The following is a 21,208-nucleotide window of genomic DNA, read 5'->3' as shown; positions in this document are numbered from 1 at the left end:
ACAAACTGTATGAAAGCAAGAAAGTAGAAAGCATTTATCTCTGACCAATGCAATGCCCTCTATAGTTTTGTTTTCCTGATCTCAGATTATAGAGGGGATGGCTTCCATGTCTGCTGAGAATGTATTTGGCCCATTAACTTTTTTGTTGTTGTCAGCATCAGCTGATTTGAGTGCAGTGAAGGGATCCTTCCTGATGGGTCATAGTGAAACTTCTCATTTTCTTGTGATCAACAGGCAGACAGCACCCTCTCACCGCCAACAGAGGAAGAGAAACCAGAGCATCTGAACGAGGAGCTTTCAGCATCAGACAGAGAAGATGAACTCGACAAGGATTCAGGGTCAAAGGTTAGAGCCAAGAAGCTTGAGTCTGTTTGTTTTTTAATTTATCACGGACAATTTAAGATGTTTGCATTGTTTTGTCTGAAACAAATGTTAATGGTTTAGAACAAGCTTCTCTTAGCTGTCATAAAAGCACTGAACATAGGAGGCTCAGTGGCTGTATTAGTTTACCCACTTCAAAAATGCATACAAATACATCAGACTTCAATATACTGTTTTATTTTTATTTAACATGATTCCGATGTCTTAAAGGGTTAGTTCATCCTTCAAGTCGACTTGCGTACGGCTTTCCGTTATTTTAGTTATTTTCTTACACAAATGTGCATGCCACTTCACATCACAAGGCCTTTATTAACCCCCTGGAGCTGTGTGGATTACTTTTATAATGGATGGATGCACTTTTATAATGGATGGATGCACTTTTATGATGGATAGATGCACTTTTATGGACTTTAAAAATAAACAAGTCATTAACTGCCATTATAAAGTTGAGAAGGGCCAGGAAATTTTTTATATATAACTCTGATTGTATTTATCTGATCTGGGGGGTAAAATGTGTGTTATTTTGGCAAGGTTGCCTGCTAAAATTCGCATTCATGGGTCTATATATCACATAATTAACTTTGCTTCAACTCACGGACATGAAAAACACCCGCGGAAAAAAACGCAAATTTGCAACACAGTGCAGTTGAGTTCTGTTGACGTTTGACAACTAACATTATGCATCACTTCGTTGCTCTGATTGGTTGTAGGTCTATCCAATTGAGGTCTTTCCTGGTTCGGTTGAAACACACCCCATAATCACAGCCCAATGGAGCAGTTTCAGACTCATATGCTGGCTAGAATTGAGTATGACCACGTCAGGCTAGCTTTAACTCATTTTGATGTTTTATTTTAAAAAGGTTTTAAAGTAAAAACAAATCTTTAAAAAATGTTTTAATGTACATTAATAATATAATATAATTTAATATTTAAGATCAAATAAAAAGCATGTAAAAAATATATATAAAATAATTTTGCGGAATATTATATTATTTATTATTGTAATAACAAGTGCAGCACTTATTTTAAAATAAGAAAATAAAAACATCTAAAATGTCTGCTAAATTAAAGTTTTATGAAAGTTTTGTGTTGTCATTTTGCTATTTGCCATTTTGTTGTCATTTGACAAGACAACACAAACAGGAAATTACATCACAGAGATGCCCACTCACTAATATAGGCTTTGTCTGAAATTGCATACTCTCTTGAGTAATTACTTCACAACCACTATAAAAGTATGTTTTATACATGTGTGTAGTATGACTGTAATCTGGATGCACTACTACATTAGCCATGTTGTCATTATCATGTGACCAGTGTCAGTTACATTGCTTGCTATACTTGCGTTGCTTCACTGTCATTCACAAATCCCCTCTCGTGGCCTCATGGGATAGTGAAGTGTCCATTCAATGCCCACTTTAGAGTCTCGCCGGAAGAATTAGGTCATCGGGCACTTTTTTTATACTCTTTTATGAGTACTCTGAATAGAGTGGTGCAGGTAGGACATCACTTTGTAGGCAAAATGCAGAAGCATTTCCAGTTTTCTCGTCCTGAAGTCGATGGATTTTTTTTAATGGGATTGTTAAACGGGTGAAATAAGGTCTGTGGTGAATACAAGCTCAAGACACTTTCACATTTTATTCTACGACATAAAATACATTGTGATTTTTTTTTTTTTGAAGCTGTCACGTGTCTTAAAAAAAGACGGTTGCTAAAAAGTGGCTAAAAGGGGCTGCCGATGAGATTAAACATCATCATGCCAAACAGGTAAACTCAGTCCGCTTTTACAGCCTCATTATGTGCTCTTATAAACTAGCCTAACGTTCTGGGAAAATGTTTTGAGATAACTGAAAGAGTTCTCGGAAGCTTATTAATGGTGACGTTGAAGATGAGCGACCGCGGTGTAGTTCGTTTATAGCCTACCATTAGCTTTTTACTTCTGGCGACTGCATTTAGGCTTCAAAATGTATAAAAGTTATGCTTATCTGTGATAATTATCTTGCTGGACAAAACATGTAAGTGGCATAAACTTGTGTTGATCACAGAGCTTGTTTTTTTGTGATAATGCAAAAGCCTATGGGAAAATCCTATTGTGTTTTTCCTGAGGAAACTAGTGCAATGCTAACTGCCAGTAGGCCTACAAAGTAAGGTCATGCACCACTCTATTCAGACATACTTATTTTGTCTCACACTGTTTTTCGCATACTATAAAGTAGGGAAGTATGTGATTTCGGATGCAGCCATATAGATCAGTGGTGCCGCTTACTGTAGATTTCTGTCATTGAAAGATATGGTAAAAGTAGGATGAGTAGTATGCGGTTCTCAATTCAGCGCGTCAAACCTTTTCGTTTTAAATTTAGACTCAAATTCTACTTGTCAAATTGTGAAACCCCAAGATAACGTCATGATATTCATGATTTAAAAGATGTTTAACTCTTTAAAAAAATTATGATAGGCATGTGTACTTCCACAGGATATTCAATTGTCATAACTTTAATATTTTATTATTACAAAACGAATGAATTAAACTAATTTTCTAAGAATTTACCGTTTTTTTTTCTTTCCTAAAGATAATCTTATTATTTGTCATTGCTCTTATTGGCACATCCTTATTTATTTTGAAAAGCTGGCACAGTAATTGAAGAGCACCTTGAACAAGCTGCTCATTTTATAAATCTGCATTACTAAGACTAACCAAAAGGTGGCGCCAGAATAATTAGCTGGATTTGAGAGGCCATATTTCAGCCCAGGGGTGACAGCATGAAAGACACATTCATTTACATTTGAAAGAAGCTTTCTATTCTTGTGCAAAACAGCAACATGCTCCACCTCATTATAGAGAAAATGATCATCTGTGCCCTCTGAACATTTGTATGCAGATCAATCCGAGATGCGGCTAGATAAAGGCCAATGTTTCACCATGCCGTAATGTTGGAACACGAGATTTGATGCTTTATTTTGATGCTTTATTTTGAATCTTTAAGAAGTCTTTTATTTGCTCTCACAGCTTTAAGACGTTAAACGTTTCTCATTCAACCACAACACTTGCAAACTTTTTAAGTGGAAGAGATTCACACTTGAAAGCTCTTCGCGCCCCGAAAGCTCTTTCCGAGAAGCGAGACAAAACTGACTAGTGCTTCTTAAGAATTAACACAATGCACTGAAGCTGAAATCATCTGCATAAAATGTGGTTGTGTATTTTAATATTTTACAACGCAACATGTATTTCATTGACGTGCCCATTACGGCGTTTGGGTTACACTACTGTGATTATTACTTACCAGTCTGTTTGATCTTCAGTTGGGAAAAAAAATGATTTTGCATACTGTTATTCAGTTGCCACCTGCTCGGTTACACACAGATTTTTCATTCTTGTTTTAAAAGCAAGTATGTCTGGCGAGTCTTTAGGAAAAGAGCCATGTTAGTATAGCCAATATAAAAGAGTGCAAGTGTTTTCCCACTGCCCGATTGGACACTTTGTCGCTTTCCTGAGAACAATTAGCTTGCACGTGCTCTGCAAAAATGACCCAAACGCTCAATTTACCCTCACATTAGTCAGCATGACTGACATTTTGGTACATAAAGAGAAATTCACCTTCTCTTTGGTTCACAAAGCTGATGGATTCTGGCAAAACAGCATATAATAAAAAAAGGGGCAATTTGGTGCTCATTGGAGCTAATCGTTCACTTCAGGGGTTTTAAGTGGTTTGTGTTTGTTTTTATGCTTGTGTGACCTGTGAAGAGGTCAAATTGGAGGAATTATCTTTCATTACAATGTTGTATTTTTTAAAAAAAGTAAATGTCCCTGGAAGTTTTGTTTCCAGTATTCAGTGTAAGTCTGTGTACTGATAAATAGAGCAGCATTATACACTGGGGGAAAAAGTGTTAGATTTACATAATTTAATTGCATTGGTCCCACATGAATAAATTAAGTTAAACAAACATAATTTGTTCATGTAACTACACCATCACGGAATGAATACATTTTAAGTGATGCAATTAAGTAGTTTCAAAGTGAATTTTATATCTTCCTGACATGATTCAGTAATTCAAAATCACATATTCATGCATCCACTTCAGTTTCATATATTTTAATGTTTCACAACTGAGTTATAATACTGCACTACACTGTAAAATAAAAAAATAAAAAAAAGTTACCTGGTTGCCTTAATTTTGAGTTCATTGAAATTAAAAATTTGAGTTAATGCGATAAACATTTTTGAGAATCGACAACCTTTAATCAAATATTATTAAAAGATTTTGTAAGCATATTGGGTAATTGTGTGTGTTTTATTTGTGATGAGACAGTGACACATGACAAATTGTGCTATTTTTATGATTTATCACATTTTTTATGTGGTTCAAATACAATAATATTTTGAGTTTCTATTTATTAAACTAATTTCCTTCATTGTATCAACTCAAATTTTTAATTTCAATAAACTCAACATTTTAAGGCAACCAGGTTACTTACTTTTTTAAGTTAAACCAACAATATTTTTTTTTACAGTTTAGCTAATTGACAAACTTTTAGCTAGCCATAACACACATTAGCATCATAAAGGGATGGTTCAGTGTTTTTTTTCTAGGCTTGGTTGTGTTTATGGGGTGCAGTATAACACGTCTTAATACTTCTTTTCTTTTTGAACGCCGTATATTTCTTCTATTTGACCTTTATTCCACACCGCTGTCTCCACTGTCCTTTGAACGGCTCGTTTGCTTCCTGCTTCTATAAAGCCCATCCCTCCGAAAAATTCAATGGTCTTAGATTGGTTAGATGGCCAAATGTAGTTTCCTGTATTTTTATTGGCTGAAGTGCCAAGCACAGGTTGTCTGGAAACGCCACGCCCCTTACCATTACGGGCAGAAGTCACATCTGCGGAGACTAGCAAGGGTTTATGATGTCCCCAATCCGGGAAGAAGCTCGTTGTAGTCCAAACCGGCCGTTTTTGTAGGCAATAAACTGCCATAACTTTAAAAGACAATATCTCCGTTTGCAGTGAACTTTCAGCGCTTTAACTTTGCAGATACTGTTTATGCTCAAGCAGCAACATTACACACTAACTAAAGATACAAAAATGTGAAATCGCATGCAACCGTGAAATGTGAAAAAAAATTTCAAATGTGAAATTTAAATGCTTTCAGCAAAGCAGTTTTAACACTAGTTTTTTTTTAGTCCACAGCCTCGTCTGCACAATGGTAACTGTAATTTAAATTGTTCTAATAATTCCAACCTAATTGAATATATATTAAACTTATAAATTATATATAAGCAATTTGAACAAGCAGTAAAAACCTTTTTTTTTTTTCAGTGTATCCTGTATGTTTACTGCATCTTTGTTCAATCCTATTTATGTCTTTGTGATCTGTTTACATTGTTTATTTGCTACCAAATTTCTTTAATTTAGCTAGGTTTCCCTCCCCTCATATCATAACTACTGAACCGGAAGAGGAAGCGCATGGCTGCCCGCTTTACCACGTCAGATTATTTGTGTACAGTTTCACACTGACTCCTCCATGTTCCAGGTGACACTGACAGGTGGTTTTGTGAGTCATTTCAATCGTATCGTTTCTTTCCCAGAGTGAATCTGAGCAGGATGAGGAGTGCGGAGGTAGTTTGGGATCCAACTCTGTGGCTGTGAGTATCATAAATCATACACGCATTAAGAGAGGCATTAATCATGATTTAGTTTACATAAAAATAGCTTTTGTTTCTGTTGTTACTCTTACCACAATAAAACTGTTTTTTTTTCTGCCACTATTTTCATTTAACCTTTATTTAACCAGGAGTGTCCTATTGAGATTAAGAACCTCTTTTTCAAAGGAGTCCTGGACCAATTAAATACTATAATTGGACTATAATCAATTAAACTGCAGAAATATTCATAGACTGTCTGTCGGAGATCCAATATTATTTTATCAGTACTTTGACAGTTTAAAAAAAAACAATGTGGTTAATGATTTTGTGCTCTAGATTAAGACACTTGACCTCAGTGTTAAGTTTCTACCTGTAAGACTTACTGTCGGGTGCATAGGATAAAAGCATCTGCTAAATGATTATTTACTTCTTTTGGTGGAAGATTGAATAGATTTACCATGTTGAATGTTTTGAATGATGTGGGAGGCATTTGCTTAGACAATACACTACCATTTAAAAGTTTGGGGACAATTTATTTAAAGATTTATTAGACAGCCAAGACATTTCAAATGTTTTGTACGTTATTATTTTTCCATTTAAATCATATATAATAAAAAAAAGACATTATTTACTTTTTCAATTTTTTTTCAATTTTTCTCAATTTTAAAACAATTGCAAAATATGTGTTTCAAATAAATTTTAATAAATAAAAAAAATATATATATATTTTTTAATCAGTCAAAGAATCGAAAAAAGAATCATGTTTTCTACAAAAATATTAACTGATTTTAACCTTGATATAATACAAGTTTCTTGATCATCAAATCATCATATTTGAATGATTTCTGAAGAATCATGTGACACTGAAGACTGGAGTAATGATGCTGAAAATTCAGCACTTGTCACAGGAATAAATTAGATTTTAAAATGTATTCAAACAGAAAATCGTTATTTTATCAATATCTTTGTTTTTACTGTTTTTGATCAAATAAATGCAGCCCTGGTGTGCATTAGAAACAAAAACATGAAACATCTTTAAAAGAAAGTAACTTTTGACGAATAGTGTAAATGTAACTAATAATCGGAGTGGGATACTGAATTTTAACAGTTGTTTTCAGTGTAATTTCACTAATGTAAAGGACTTTTCTTGTTTATATCGCTTATATAGCTGGATCCTCTTGAGAAAGAGTGGATCTTCTCAGCAGCAAGTGGCAAACTGTCTCATATCATTCAGCTCCTGAAACAAGACTCTTCTCTGGCCAATAAAAAGGTGAAGAGGGGTTTATACTCTTTCCTAAAATGCCCTGTGTCCCTTACCGCCTAAATGCATGTATACCTTATATGATTAGAATGCATGTATCTATATTATAAACTCACTTTTAATAATTAATGTTTTCTGGTCTTTCACATGCTCGGAACAAACCAGGACTTTACCTCGGTAAGTTTGAAACCAAATCATACAACACTACACTTACAGTACCAGTTAAACGTTTGGGCATGCAGGACTGAATTCATGTTTCTCATGTTATTAAAACCCTGAAATGGTGAAATCTGTTTTGTAGACAAATATAAATTCTAGTAATTATAAATGTATTTACAAAACTAACATTTTAATTACGAACATATTTAAATTACTATCTATCTATCTATCTGTATATGTGTATGTATGTGTGTATATATATATATATATATATATATATATATATATATATATATATATATATATATATATATATATATATATATATATATATATATATATATATATCAGGGTTCGTACGGGTGCTTGAAATCCTTGAAAGTGCTTGAATTTTGATGTTGTGTTTTCAAGGTTTGAAAAGTGCTTGAATTTTGGATAAAGTGCTTAAAAATGCTTGAAATTGTAACTATTTCTTTTACAACAAATACCTGAATAAATAGTTTGTTTTTTTAAATGTAGAAATAAAATGTTGGAGAGCCTAAAATGAAACCTGCTGTGCTCGCGATCTGCCTGTCTATTCCACGTGTGACTCCGCCCCCATGTTGTCGTTTCAATGAACGTTGGCTGAATGATGCTAAATACAAATTTTGGATCAAACGGGCAAACCCCACGAAGTGCCTCCTGTAAAGTTTGCAAAAATACATGCAGCTTTCCACTATGGGCGAGTCTGCTCTTTCGAGTCACATGAAAGGTAGGCTAACTCATAGACTTTCAAGTAAGCTAACTAAAGTAGTTTACTGTAGCCTGGTTACACATTAGCGCCTATTTGTTTAACTTGCGCTATTAACTGCTAGCTAGGAATTCGCATTAGTGACAGAGTATGTGTATAATGTGATAATGTAAGATTAGCATGTCCGTTATGGCATGTTCATTTGTGGAATAGGCAGTGAACGTAGCCACAAATTAAAACCTACAAACATTAGCTCAGTGCATAAAAATAGTGTCAGATGATCATACAAGTAACCATGGGCGTAGATTACGCGGGGGACGTGTCCCCCTCACTTTTAATAAAATGTATTTTCGTCCCCCGTACTTTTACTGGGTCTCAGCGATGCTAGTCGACCCGCTCCGAGCGGGATCCGAACCGGCGTTACCTGCGCGGGGGCGGGCAAGTTAACAGGGACGCTAAAAACAGCTCTCTCTAATCTCGGTTGATTGCGCGCTTCTTGAGGTCACGGACGGACCGGTCAAATGTATTTACATAGAAACCAATGTGAATACATCAAGATTTAAATTCAGAGACAAAAAATAATCTATGCATGACCTGTCATTTTATTCGCATCTAATACCCAGTCACGCTGGAGCTGCAGCTGAAGGAAAACAATCGTTATGAGCTGAAACGTGACGACGACAATCAGACGATTGCGACAATATATGCTTTATGTGTGTTTTTCAAGCCATCTCAATGTAGGCTATTGATGACAATCAGTGTTGTGCAAGTTACTTCCAAACTGTAATATATTATAGATTACTTATTACTGCTATTTAAAAGTAATTCTTTACATTACAATATTACTGTCTCAGAATTGTAATGCGTTACATCACTCCTGTATTACTTTTGAGTTACTTTCACCAAAATAACTACAGAAGTAGCTCTTAACATTCTAAAATGTAGGCAGAGAGCATTTTACATCCAGTAGAAAGCGATATGATGAACCATAATGACTGTGGGTTATCAGGCTAACAATAGAGAATTGGCTCAAGACAATGCAAGAAATCATGACAGACAGAATCACAAACGATCCAATTCTGTGTAGAGGTAAAGTGATTATCTTGCAATATCTGGGAATAGCTTCTGTTCATAGACACAACAGAACTGTGTGTATGCGCATTTATTTTTTTCTAGCGACATCGATAGAATTTCGGTTTTAGAAAAAGGTTGCATTTGACCGCATTTACATTTGACTATTAGCCTACGTTCTTGTCCTTATCTGTGATAAACTCTAAGCAATGCGCATCCATCTCGCGAATGTACATAGAGATGTGACGGTGGGGACATTTTCCCACCGGTTAATCAAAGTGTGATGTGACAACACCGGTAATAACAGGAACATGCGCATTATCAATGAATTCTTATGAAAGTTAAGCTCCCATATGAACTGAAAACGCGCCAGTGCGCGGCGCGCACACCGTGAATGACAGCTCGTTAGTAAATGCGCGCTCTGTGCGGCCAAGCAGATTTTAGTTTCGGTTTAAAATGATTCTATTTTTCTATAATTCTATCCTATTATTCTTAATGAAAAACACAACACAATGACAAACTCCCTTTATTAGGCGCTTTTACGTTTCACATTGAAACCAAATCTTCCGCGATCATCTGTCAGCTCAAGATCTAACTCCTGCTGCGGATCATGCTCATAGCAGACACCAGTTTTTATTTGAACGGCCTCTTCTCTAACTGAACTAAATTACTTTATTACTATAAAAATTCTGTCTTATTCTGTCATCTTCACCCAAGTGTTAGTTTTGCTCAGTTTGGCTCAGCAGCGCGTGCGTCTCTCGTCCGTTCTTCGGCGCTCGCCGTTGTGCTATTCTTTTAAACGACAGAGCCTTTAAACCATCTTTATCCACTTTTCAACTGGCCAGCGCGAGCACAGAGGCTGAAATCATGCCTGTGGCACTTCTGTTAAATCCGCCCTAAACACGCACTGGACTATGTCACATAGGCTATAGCCTACAAATGTACACCAGCAAAAGGGAGATGAATAAAGTAAATCGCTATACAACGGCTTGACTGACCACGAACAGGTAATAACTTGCATTTTTCATTCGCTATTTTTTTCCTTTTTCTTTTCTTTCTTTTTTTTTGGGGGGGGGGGGGGGGGGGGGGGGTAACGCAAGCGTTACTGAAAATGTACCGAGTAAAATATTACTGAAAATTCATTAGTAATGCCTTACACTACTGCGTTACAGCAAAAAGTAATAAGTTACTGTAATGTATTACTTTTGTAATGCGTTACTCCCAACACTGATGACAATAAAGTAGGCCTTTCATATGAATAATGCAGCTTTTAATGTTTAGTATCTTCTCCTCACCACGGCTGCATTTATGTAATCAAAAATAGTTCAAACAGTAATATTTTGAAATATTATTACAAATTAAAACAGCTTTTTTCCTATGTGAATATATAGTAATTTATTCCTGTGATCAAAGCTGAATTTATCATCATTACTCCAGTCTTTAGTGTGACATGATCCTTCACTAATCATTCTCAGATGAGGATTTCATAATCAAGAAACATTTATGATTATTATCTGTGTTGAAAACAGTTGTGCTGCTTAAAAATGTTGTGGAAACCATGATAGCCTACATGTTATTTTTCAGGATTCTTTAATGAATAGAAAGTTCAAAGGATAGCATTTATTTGCATTCATTAAATAAATTATCATCTTTTGTAATATTAAACATATCACTTGTGATCAATTTAATGCATGTCTGATCAACAAAAGTATTCATTTCTCTCTTTTTTAATTTTACCACAAATGTTTAGATGGTTTCCACAAAAATTAAGCATCACCATGAGCAGCACAACTGATAATAATCATAAATGTGTGTTGATCATCAAATCCTCATATGAGAATGATTAGTGAAGGATCATGTGACATTGAAGACTGGAGTAATGATGATAAACTCAGCTTTGATCACAGGAATAAATCACACTTTACTATATATTCACACAGAGAACAGCATGGTTTACATTAGAATATATATATATTTTTACATTGCATAAAATCTATGGAGTGTTAATGCACAAGTGTTTGTAGGCTAGTATATAAACCAATTATAAAATTGGCACAAAAAATAGGAGAATAATATTATAGATATTAATTAGTGGTTATTGTTCAGCAGTGTATTTGATATCTTGCCCAATTAAAAGCAAGAGATGCGATAAATTATATTGGTCCAAAAAAAAAAAAAATAATAATTTCTGTCCCCCTCATTTCTGAAAAGATGGCTACGCCCCTGCGAGTAACTTAGTGCTGTCAAAAATATTGATAGATTTTTCGATCGGTCTGAATTTCGCACGGGATTAGACACATAATTCTACAAATTCCTGCAGATTTTGCGCTCATATCTGAAGTGGGCACATATATAAAGCCGACCTCTGACATACAAGTAAATAAAATAAAAAATAGCTCATTTTCCCAGCTTATTAATGGTCAAATCCACACAAAAAATGTTACACTGTTCATCTGGGTGTGTATTAACGTAAATACAGCCATAAACGGTTCAGAAGAATGAGTAACAGGAACAGTGTTTTGATTCCACACTTGCGTCTGGTCTTAAAGGGGCAGCAGTTATTCAAACTACAAAAAGACAAAAGATCACCTGCTGCTCTTTACTGATTAACTTGTGTAACTTTAACAGATTAATATGTATTTAATTTTTACAATAAAAATCCAATGTTATTTTAAATTTGATAACTTGTTTATTTTTTTTAATTCAGTGTCTCACCTGAATACAGTTAGACCTAGGCCTACCTGATTTATTTGTGCTATTGTTTTTGCTTATTTGTTCTTATTTTATTACAGTTTCCTCTTCTTTTTACCATTTGAAGTCAAGCTTTCTTGTGCTGTATTTAAGCTACTGCAACACAATTACCCCGTTGTAGAACATGCACTGTAAGCATATTTGTGAGATAATTGTAATGGTAATTGATCAATGATTATGAAAAAAAGCTTAAGCTTTATCATATAAAGTGATCTCTTCAGAAGAAATACTTGATTGCCTAGACTTTTAATAGACATACACACACTAAAAAGAAATTAATTAAAAATAGAAAAGGTCAATGAGGTACATGTGATTGACTGTCTACCTCAAAGACGAATGTTTTCATTTTTAAAATGTTCAATAAATGAATTGAAAGTTAAGTGAACCCGTCGAGTGATTTTGTTTAGGGTAATTGTTTTTACAATTACCCCAAAGGCAGGTTAGATAGTAAGCAAAATCTACTTAGACAGTGATACATTTAAAAGAAATAAAACTTGTGATTTGGTTAAATGTCTGATCCTGCTGCTTTACGAAACACGATTTTGGCTGTTTATAGCATTATTATCTTTTTAATGTGATGATAAAGTGTACTAAATAATAATTTTGACAATGTATTGGTATGTAATTTACAGTGGTGTTAGGTGCTGGAAAAATCATTAAAATTGACCTTGAAAGTGCTTGAAAAGTGCTTGAATTTGACCTTTGAAAAGGTGTACGAACCCTGATATATATATATATATATATATATATAATATAAATCATGAGTTATATATAGAAGTGTGTATATATATATATATATATATATATATATATATATATATATATATATATATATATATATATATATATATATATATATACATATATTATGTTATCACTACATACTTCTAATTGTGATATTTCAATTGTTTTTAAAGACTTGACTGATCTTCTAAAATGTCAGATGTAAAAAATGCAGTATTTATACCATATACGATACAAGTATTTAGTGAAATATTATTTTGTGATTTGTTTGACAACTTCTTTATTGATGGGGTCTCTCTCTCTCTCTCTCTCTCTCTCTCTCTCTCTCTCTCTCTCTCTCTCTCTCTCTCTCTCTCTCTCTCTCTCTCTCTCTCTCTCTCTCTCTCCCCCTCTCTCTCCCCCTCTCCCCTTTAATTCTCCTGGATTTGGCTTATAAAAGGGGGTGAGTTGAATTTTGTCTTCTTCCTTTTTCATCGTTGTTGTTTCATAGTTTTCCAAGACAAGATCACTTTTGATCATGTTTGCTCAGCTATAAAGCTGCATACTCACTCAATACAGCAAGAAAAACACAGCAATATTTTATCACTTGTTTTAAAAGCTACTAAAAAAATATTTGAAAATCTGCTTAAAAAAAAAGCCCAACACTGCATTTTTACAGCACCATTGTTTCAGTTCATTAGTGATGATCATTACAGCGCATGTGAATGTTTACCAGCACGTGAGGAACTTGTCAGCTACATACATAGTTATGGACCGCCGATTCCCTGTGGCTCCTCGCAAGGTTACCGACTTTCCAGTTTCCACTCTCGTACCCAGGTGCAACACAGACCAAAGAGCAAAGCTCAACCCCAATCATGCATTTCAAAGGCTTATTTTCAGAAGGATTATGAAAGATAGCTTTTTAGCTCCTTCACCCCCAAAAAACAAGCTCAAATCCTTTTATTTGTCCCCCCTGTGCGCTTAAGAGCTTTGAGTCGGTGTTTGTGGTCCCTGCCTGGGTCGGAGTTCTCACACTGTCCTGTGTCGGACCACCTTCTAAGAACCTCTAAGCCCTTCGCCTTCCCCGTGCAGACAAGATACAACGGCGGCCATTGAAGTGCGGGCAGATTAGGGCTCACCTCAAAGACTTCAACCACTTAAAGATAATCTGAAAGTAATAGAGCAGGCTGGGATTAATTGGAGAACAATCGTCACCATGTCCCCAGGAAGGTGGTAAATCTGACCCCCAAGTGGCTTTGATGCCCCCCTTCCTGAACCAGGAGCCATGCCAAGTGAGCCACCTCTTCTTGACTTGGTACAGGGTGATTGCTTTTGAGACGTCGATTTAAGAGGTCGTCTGACTTCTTTCCTGACATTTGGCCTTTTACACTGTAAAAAAAAAAACAGTTGAGAAAACTAAATTGTAGCTAAATCGAAGAACAAACTGGTGTGATGTCAATTTGAACAAAATCAGGCCAAAACAAAGTTCTTTTGGAGTTTGTTTCTGGAGTTTTCCAACACGAACGCTCCGGCTGGTAAACAACTCAAAACTACTATTGGTCTATGCTGATTTCTTAATAGATGGGTGTGGCTCTGAGGCTCCGCCCTCTTTATCATGGAAGTGTTCTCTGCTTCATTTCTTCTGTTTAGTTCATCTAGGTCAGATGTTTGCAATTAAAAACATGAACACACTGGAGAGCTGCTTTATTGTAGAAATTGAAGTTAGGTGTTCTAAATGCAAGAGACTGAAACTATTTTTTCTATAACTATATAATAAACGTCCTATATAAATAAGCATGACGTGACTACTAGAGTGCCAAATTTCTAAGATCATGTAAGCATATCCTCATGTCTATGATCAGATGCTTTCTTAACTGCTGTTTTCTCACCGCTGTTATTTCTGTTGTTGAGAGGAAAGCATACAGCACACATTTACATATTCATCACTGCTCCCAACAGCGTGGACTGTGTTCGCTAACTCTATACTGAATCAAAAGTATTTTTACATTTAAATGAAGAAGTAAAAATTAGTTTTCCATGAATATCGGGGGCGTTGCTTACTCAACTTAAGGAGAAAATTGTGCTACTTAACAATTTAAGTTGGTCTGTGCTTTTATCTAATGCAAATTTGTGAGTTTTATAAACTCAAAATTAATGTTTTTTGCTTGTTGATCAATCTGTAAAAAAATATTTTCATGATTTATCACAACATTAATTTACCTGGTTCAGATAACGTAATATTTTGAGTTTCTGTTGATTAAATCAATATCCTTCATTGTACTAACTTTCTTTATTTTAATTAACTTAAAATGATAAGGTAACTAAGTTCAACCAACTATATTTTTTTACAGTGATGTTCGTTCAGCTTTTATTTTAAGTTAATATATGTATAGTGATGTAGAACTCTCTTAGTTTGTCTAACTTGTGTATCAGTTTGCTGACTATAAACTAGAAATGTTATATAGAATTTAAAGTTGTGTATATGTGCTGAAATTGATGAAAACACTAATTACTCTAATGGTGACTTAATAGCTTTTACAGCAAAATATAAATATAAATAAACACTGCACAAAACTAAAACTATTATTTCTGAATAACAAATATGTCATCATAACTCCCCATGCTTTGACCAAAAATACACATTATTCAAGTGCATTAACCATGATCAATCTGAGAACTTCCTGTTAGAGTTTGCCTCACAAAACGAAAGTTGTTTTTCTTTTGATAGTGTGACTGTCAAAGATGCTCATTTTTTGCTGTCCTGGGTCTTTTCTGCCACCTCTATTGTTTAAGTCTTAAGTTTTAAGTAGCTAAGCCTTTAGCCTCTCGTCGCTAAAGTTACACATCACCCCGAGCCCGTAACTCGACACGACACGCATTATCTCTGTTTTCCTTTCACACGTTGGAAGCTCCTTTGGGGGAAAATTCCAATTCAACCTCTCGCAGTGAAGCCCATAAATAAACAGTCATGATCTCTGATGCAACGTAAACACAGCTTCCTTTGAGCCACTCGAGCAGGACCGCTCGCTTTCTGTCCACCAACAAGATAAGTGTAAATGAAAAGCCACCTGTGCACTCATCTCTTTCTTTTTGTCTCCTTCCCTAACATGTCATCCTCTCCTGATGCCTCCCGGACTTCCTCCTTTTCTCAGTTTGTGAGTACATCATTTTTCCATCTCTCTTCTTTAAAAGCCGCAGTGAATATGTATTTTTGGTAGTCTTCACAAAGGTGCTATTTGGTTAGTGAGAGTTAAGGGATCCCCGCCAGGCCAAAACAGGAACCTGAGGAACAAGGGTAGGAGACGTCACATCCTGTTGACCGTCATCCGTCACGGCGAGCCTCCATGAGACCTGTCGGGCTGTCAGTCAAGCATGTGTGCCGGCCAATCCATCTCAAGGATGCGACAGTCGAAACAATAGAGCGGCTGATAGGGGAACCAGACTTCATCTATCACAATATGTCCTGCGAGCAGGACTGGAAACACCTACAGTAGACGGGACCCTCCCTTTAGTACAGAACACATTCTTAAGAATACACAATAGTGGAGATGTGTTGGGCTCTGAGTACAGATGATATACAAAAAAAAAATCTGAATGTAGTACATTGTTGTCATGTGACCTCTGTCAGCGAATAGGGACTAGTTAATAAAAAGTTTAATTTGGCATTATTAGTGACAGCATGTGTATATATATTTTAAATTTGATCAGTTACTAAAATCATAGGTGATAGATGATGCAATAGGTTCATACACTGCAATTTTAATTGTATGTATGCGTTTCTTTTAAATTAAATAAATACTTTTCAGCAAGGACACATGCATCTGATCAAAATTGACAGTAAAGACTCTGTTGCAATTTTTTTTTTATTCATCAAAGAATCCTATATATATATATTATATATATTATATATATATATTCTACGTGGCATTGATTCAACAAGGTGCTGAAAGCATTCTTTAGAAATGTTGGCCCATATTGATAGGATAGCATCTTGCAGTTGATGGAGATTTGTGGGATGCACATCCAGAGCACGAAGCTCTCGTTCCACCACATCCCAAAGATGCTCTTATTGGGTTGAGATCTGGTGACTGTGGGGGCCATTTTAGTACAGTGAACTCATTGTCATGTTCAAGAAACCAATTTGAAATGATTCGAGCTTTGTGACATGGTGCATTATCCTGCTGCAAGTAACCATCAGAGGATGGGTACATGGTGGTCATAAAGGGATGGACATGGTCAGAAACAATGCTCAGGTAGGCCGTGGCATTTAAACGATGCCCAATTGGCACTATGGGGCCTAAAGTGTGCCAAGAAAACATCCCCCACACCATTACACCACCAGCAGCCTGCACAGTGGTAACAAGGCACGATGTTCTCATTCTGTTTACGCCAAATTCTGACTCTACCATCTGAATGTCTCAACAGAAATCGAGACTCATCAGACCAGACAACATTTTGACAGTCTTCAACTGTCCAATTTTGGTGAGCTTGTGCAAATTGTAGCTTCTTTTCCTATTTGTAGTGGAGATGAGTGGTACCCGGTGGGGTCTTCTGCTGTTGTAGCCCATCCGCCTCAAGGTTGTGTGTGTTGTGGCTTCACAAATGCTTTGCTGCATACCTCGGTTGTAACGAGTGGTTATTTCAGTCAAAGTTGCTCTTCTATCAGCTTGAATCAGTCAGCCCATTCTCCTCTGACCTCTAGCATCTACAAGGCATTTTCTCCCACAGGACTGCCGCATACTGGATGTTTTTCCCTTTTCGCACCATTCTTTGTAAACCCTAGAAATGGTTGTGTGCGAAAATCCCAGTAACTGAGCAGATTGTGAAACGGCCTGTTTGGCACCAACAAACATGCCACGCTCAAAATTGCTTAAATCACCTTTCTTTCCCATTCTGACATTCAGTTTGGAGTTCAGGAGATTGTCTTGATCAGGACCACACCCCTAAATGCATTGAAGCAACTGTCATGTGATTGGTTGATTAGATAATTGCATTAATGAGAAATTGAACAGGTGTTCTTAAAAATCCTTTAGGTGAGTGTATGTATTTGTGTGTGTATGTGAATAAGAAATGTTTCTTGAGCAGCAAATCAGCATGTTAGAATGATTTCTGTGAGACTAAAGACTGCAGTAATGATACTAAAATTCAGCTTTAATCACTGAAATAAATTACATTTTAAAATAGAAAACCATTATTTTAAATTGTAGTAATATTTCATATTATTACTGTTTGTGCTGTTTGTTTTGCTGTTCTTACCCACCTCAAACTTTTGCACGGTAATGAGTGTTGAAATGGATACTCTCTTAGAGCCCAATGCATTGTTGGATACATTATTCATCAAAAAGAAAATTCCTTTGTGTTTTTAGTGCAGTTTTGTGAAGAAATGTTTTAACTTTAAGTGGTTTGAATTTAGTATTTGACAAATTGATGTTAAAAAATCTAAGTAATATCAGCTGAAATAGCTTTAAGAATTGAATTAGTAGTTTTGATTTTTATTTTATTTTTTATTTTGCTGTCAGTGTTCAAATGCACTAAAATAAGCAAAACAGAATATTTTGTGGAAACTTTTTGTTTGTTGATTCTTTAAAAAACGTATGTTATTCCTTTTTTAATAATTTTTTTATATTTTGCATTCCTTTAATGGTGATTTAAAAGCATTTTTAGCAAATAGCTGAGAATGCAGCTTATGAAATCATTTGAGAGGTTTGGTTTAACATCCGAGAAACAGAAGAAGTGGCTTTAGCATCAAATGAACGCTACACAAATGAGTGTTTAATTTGATAATTATGATTTTACCTTTTGTCTAAATAAAGACCATTATCTTTCCAGAAATTCTGCGGTAAATAATGTAGGTCAGAACTTGATTTCATTCTTCTGAATTTGATTGGATCATGAAAATCCAGCTGTGATTTTCCTCGCCCACGTGACTCATCTTACCTCCGCAGAAAAGAAAACCCATTTAAGATGCAGCGTAAATTTACATTTTAATGCTTTTTGATATCTTTTTTTTTCTCCAGAATAGCATGTATTGAAAAATGTGTGGCACCACACATTGAAGCGGTTGATCTGTGAAGAGTTCTGATAAATGAGGTGTGTGTCGCTCAGGCTGAGATCAATAGACGTCACCTCCATTCTTCGTGTTTGAGAGTGTCGGGCGTTCAGAAGGGCCAGCATCTGAGCTTGTGTGTGGTGCGCGGCCCCTTCTCTTGACAGGCCTTGTCAACAGGCTGATGCCTGGGTGGGTCCTCCATCAGAGGGTCATACCAACATCATCAATCTTGCACCCCATGACAGGCCTGTGCTCCCCCCGCAGTGGGCACACTGGTTTGTTGTTTTGTAATTAGACCGCCATTAGATGGCAGGAAACCGTCCCCTCCACACCCTCTGTGCACAGCTGGGGCCCGCTGGCAGCCTATGGGAGCCACGGGCCGCTCCACCGCGTGGTGTTAGGGGGGTGGGGATCTACCTAGTGGGAGAGAATGAACATGCAGAGTGTAAATGATGTATTACAAGATGAATCAGATGGGTTGACGATCATGTACTAGCTCAAACAAGCTGGTCAAACATCCGATATGAGGATTCAGATTCACCGTCATTACCAAAAGTCTGGGACCACACTGACCAAAAAATTTTTTTTTTTTTTTTTTATTAAATAAACAGTTTTAGGATTAAACTTTTAAGGATTTGAATATTTGAAATTCAATTTGAAAAATGATTGATCTATTTAAAAAAAAATAAAAAATCACCCAACCGCGAACAATTTTATGAGTTGCATCTTGGGATGCTTTTAAAACGACACTTAAGGAGTTAAAAAGAAATAATAAAAAGTCAATTGCATTGAATTGAGTGAATAAGGTAAAATGAATAAATATTAAAGTAAACCAAATATAAAATAATATTAAAATTAAGTAAAATAAATACATATTATAATGAATAAGTAATATTTGAGGTTGGATGTAATAATGAAACATTAAAAATGAATAAATAAAATACATACTGAAATAGTGAAATGAATTTAATATTAAAATGAAGTAAACCAAATAAATATTATAATGAATAATGTTTGAAGAAGGAATACTTGAAATTCTGCACAGTTTTGAGATCAAATGTAATAATAAAAATATATATAAAAGGAATAAATTAAAAAAATGAATAAATATTTAAATAAAGTGAAAATAATTAAATATCACAATGAAGTAAAACAAATATAATTAATAAATTATGTTTGAAAAAGGAATACTTGAGATTCTGCTAAATTTCGAGGTTAAATGTAATGATAAAATATTAAAAATGAATTAATGAAATAATTCATTCAAATAAATAAATATTCTTAAGAGTAAATTTTTTTAAGAAGTTTCTAGGACCGTTGTAATAAATATTACAATATTAATAAATTAATTCAATTGTATAAGAGTAAAATAAATAAGATCTAGGAAAATAAATATTTAAATTAAACAGGTATAATATTTGAAAGAATATTTAAAAATGTTCACAATTTCTAGGTAAAATGTGAACACATTTTTGCCACCATGTTAGTCATAGGTCAAACTTTGCACAGGATGATGTTAATTAAATAATAATGTTATATTTCATGTAAATATTTGTATATTTTAGTATTGTAATGTTTCAGTATTTCTTACAGACAGCACTACACTGGGCTGCGAAACACGGTAAAGAAGACATGACCACGGTGTTGGCGGAAGCAGGGGCTGACATCAATACAAAAGCAGTAAGTACAGATATTACTCAAAAATCTATTCATTTTGAGTCAAATACAACTGCATATTTGCTTGCGCTCAACTTAATTAATTTTTTTTGTCTCTTTTTCTCTCACAGCATGTAAGTACTCCTCACCTTAAACTCACCCTGGATGTGACAGCATGCATGGGTTAATGTTTCTCACGTGTGTGCCAAGCTGCCAGAAAGTGTCCGTAAAATGTCCGCTTCTGACATAACTCCTCTGAAAGGGTATGTGGGTGCCCAGCTGTGCAAATGAATCCAGCCGCTGTTTGAGAATGTCTGTTCATAAATCAAACTCTGTCATGTTAACAGCTTCCCTTAAACAATGTCTTCATGTATTCCAACAGCAGGCTCAGAGCAAAGCAATTTCACTGAATTACCAGGCAATTATGATTCTGTCATTAGATTTTGTTGCTGTAACCTCAGTTAATTTGTGTCCTGTCTTTCTCTCCCCCTCTTCTCTTCTTTCACTCTCTGATTCTGTTGGGAAATGTGTTTTTTTTTTACATTGGCACTAGGGGGTGAGTGTCGAATTTCCTTTCACCCTATCTGTTTCCTTATCATTTCTAATTTGTTGTGAGATTTATCACTAGAAATTTTGATGATGTTTTGTTGAATATTACAAATAACATTATCACCTCAAAATCTAAGGAAAATAGTAAAAACACAGTATATTATATTTAAAGGTATACTATGAAACTTTTAACTTGTAATGTAACGGTTAAAAAAACAAAACCGCGTGCATTTTGCGGAA

General features: G+C 35.2%; 1 protein-coding gene across 1 annotated transcript in view; it reads left to right on the top strand.

Moving 5' to 3' along the window:
* Positions 1-21,208, top strand: part of LOC137078404 (ankyrin repeat domain-containing protein SOWAHC) — a 45,981-nt gene that overhangs the window by 17,129 nt on the left and 7,644 nt on the right. Inside the window, exons 4-7 of the mRNA XM_067445650.1 lie at positions 235-345; positions 5,963-6,019; positions 7,188-7,289; positions 20,345-20,443. Coding sequence (XP_067301751.1) covers positions 235-345; positions 5,963-6,019; positions 7,188-7,289; positions 20,345-20,443 — 369 coding nt within the window. The remainder of the gene's footprint in view (positions 1-234; positions 346-5,962; positions 6,020-7,187; positions 7,290-20,344; positions 20,444-21,208) is intronic.

Source organism: Pseudorasbora parva, chromosome 6, assembly GCF_024679245.1.
Source record: "Pseudorasbora parva isolate DD20220531a chromosome 6, ASM2467924v1, whole genome shotgun sequence".
In the NCBI taxonomy this organism is placed as follows: domain Eukaryota; kingdom Metazoa; phylum Chordata; class Actinopteri; order Cypriniformes; family Gobionidae; genus Pseudorasbora; species Pseudorasbora parva.
The sequence above is the reverse complement of the archived record's forward strand: the minus strand, read 5'-3'. Positions and strand labels throughout refer to the sequence as shown.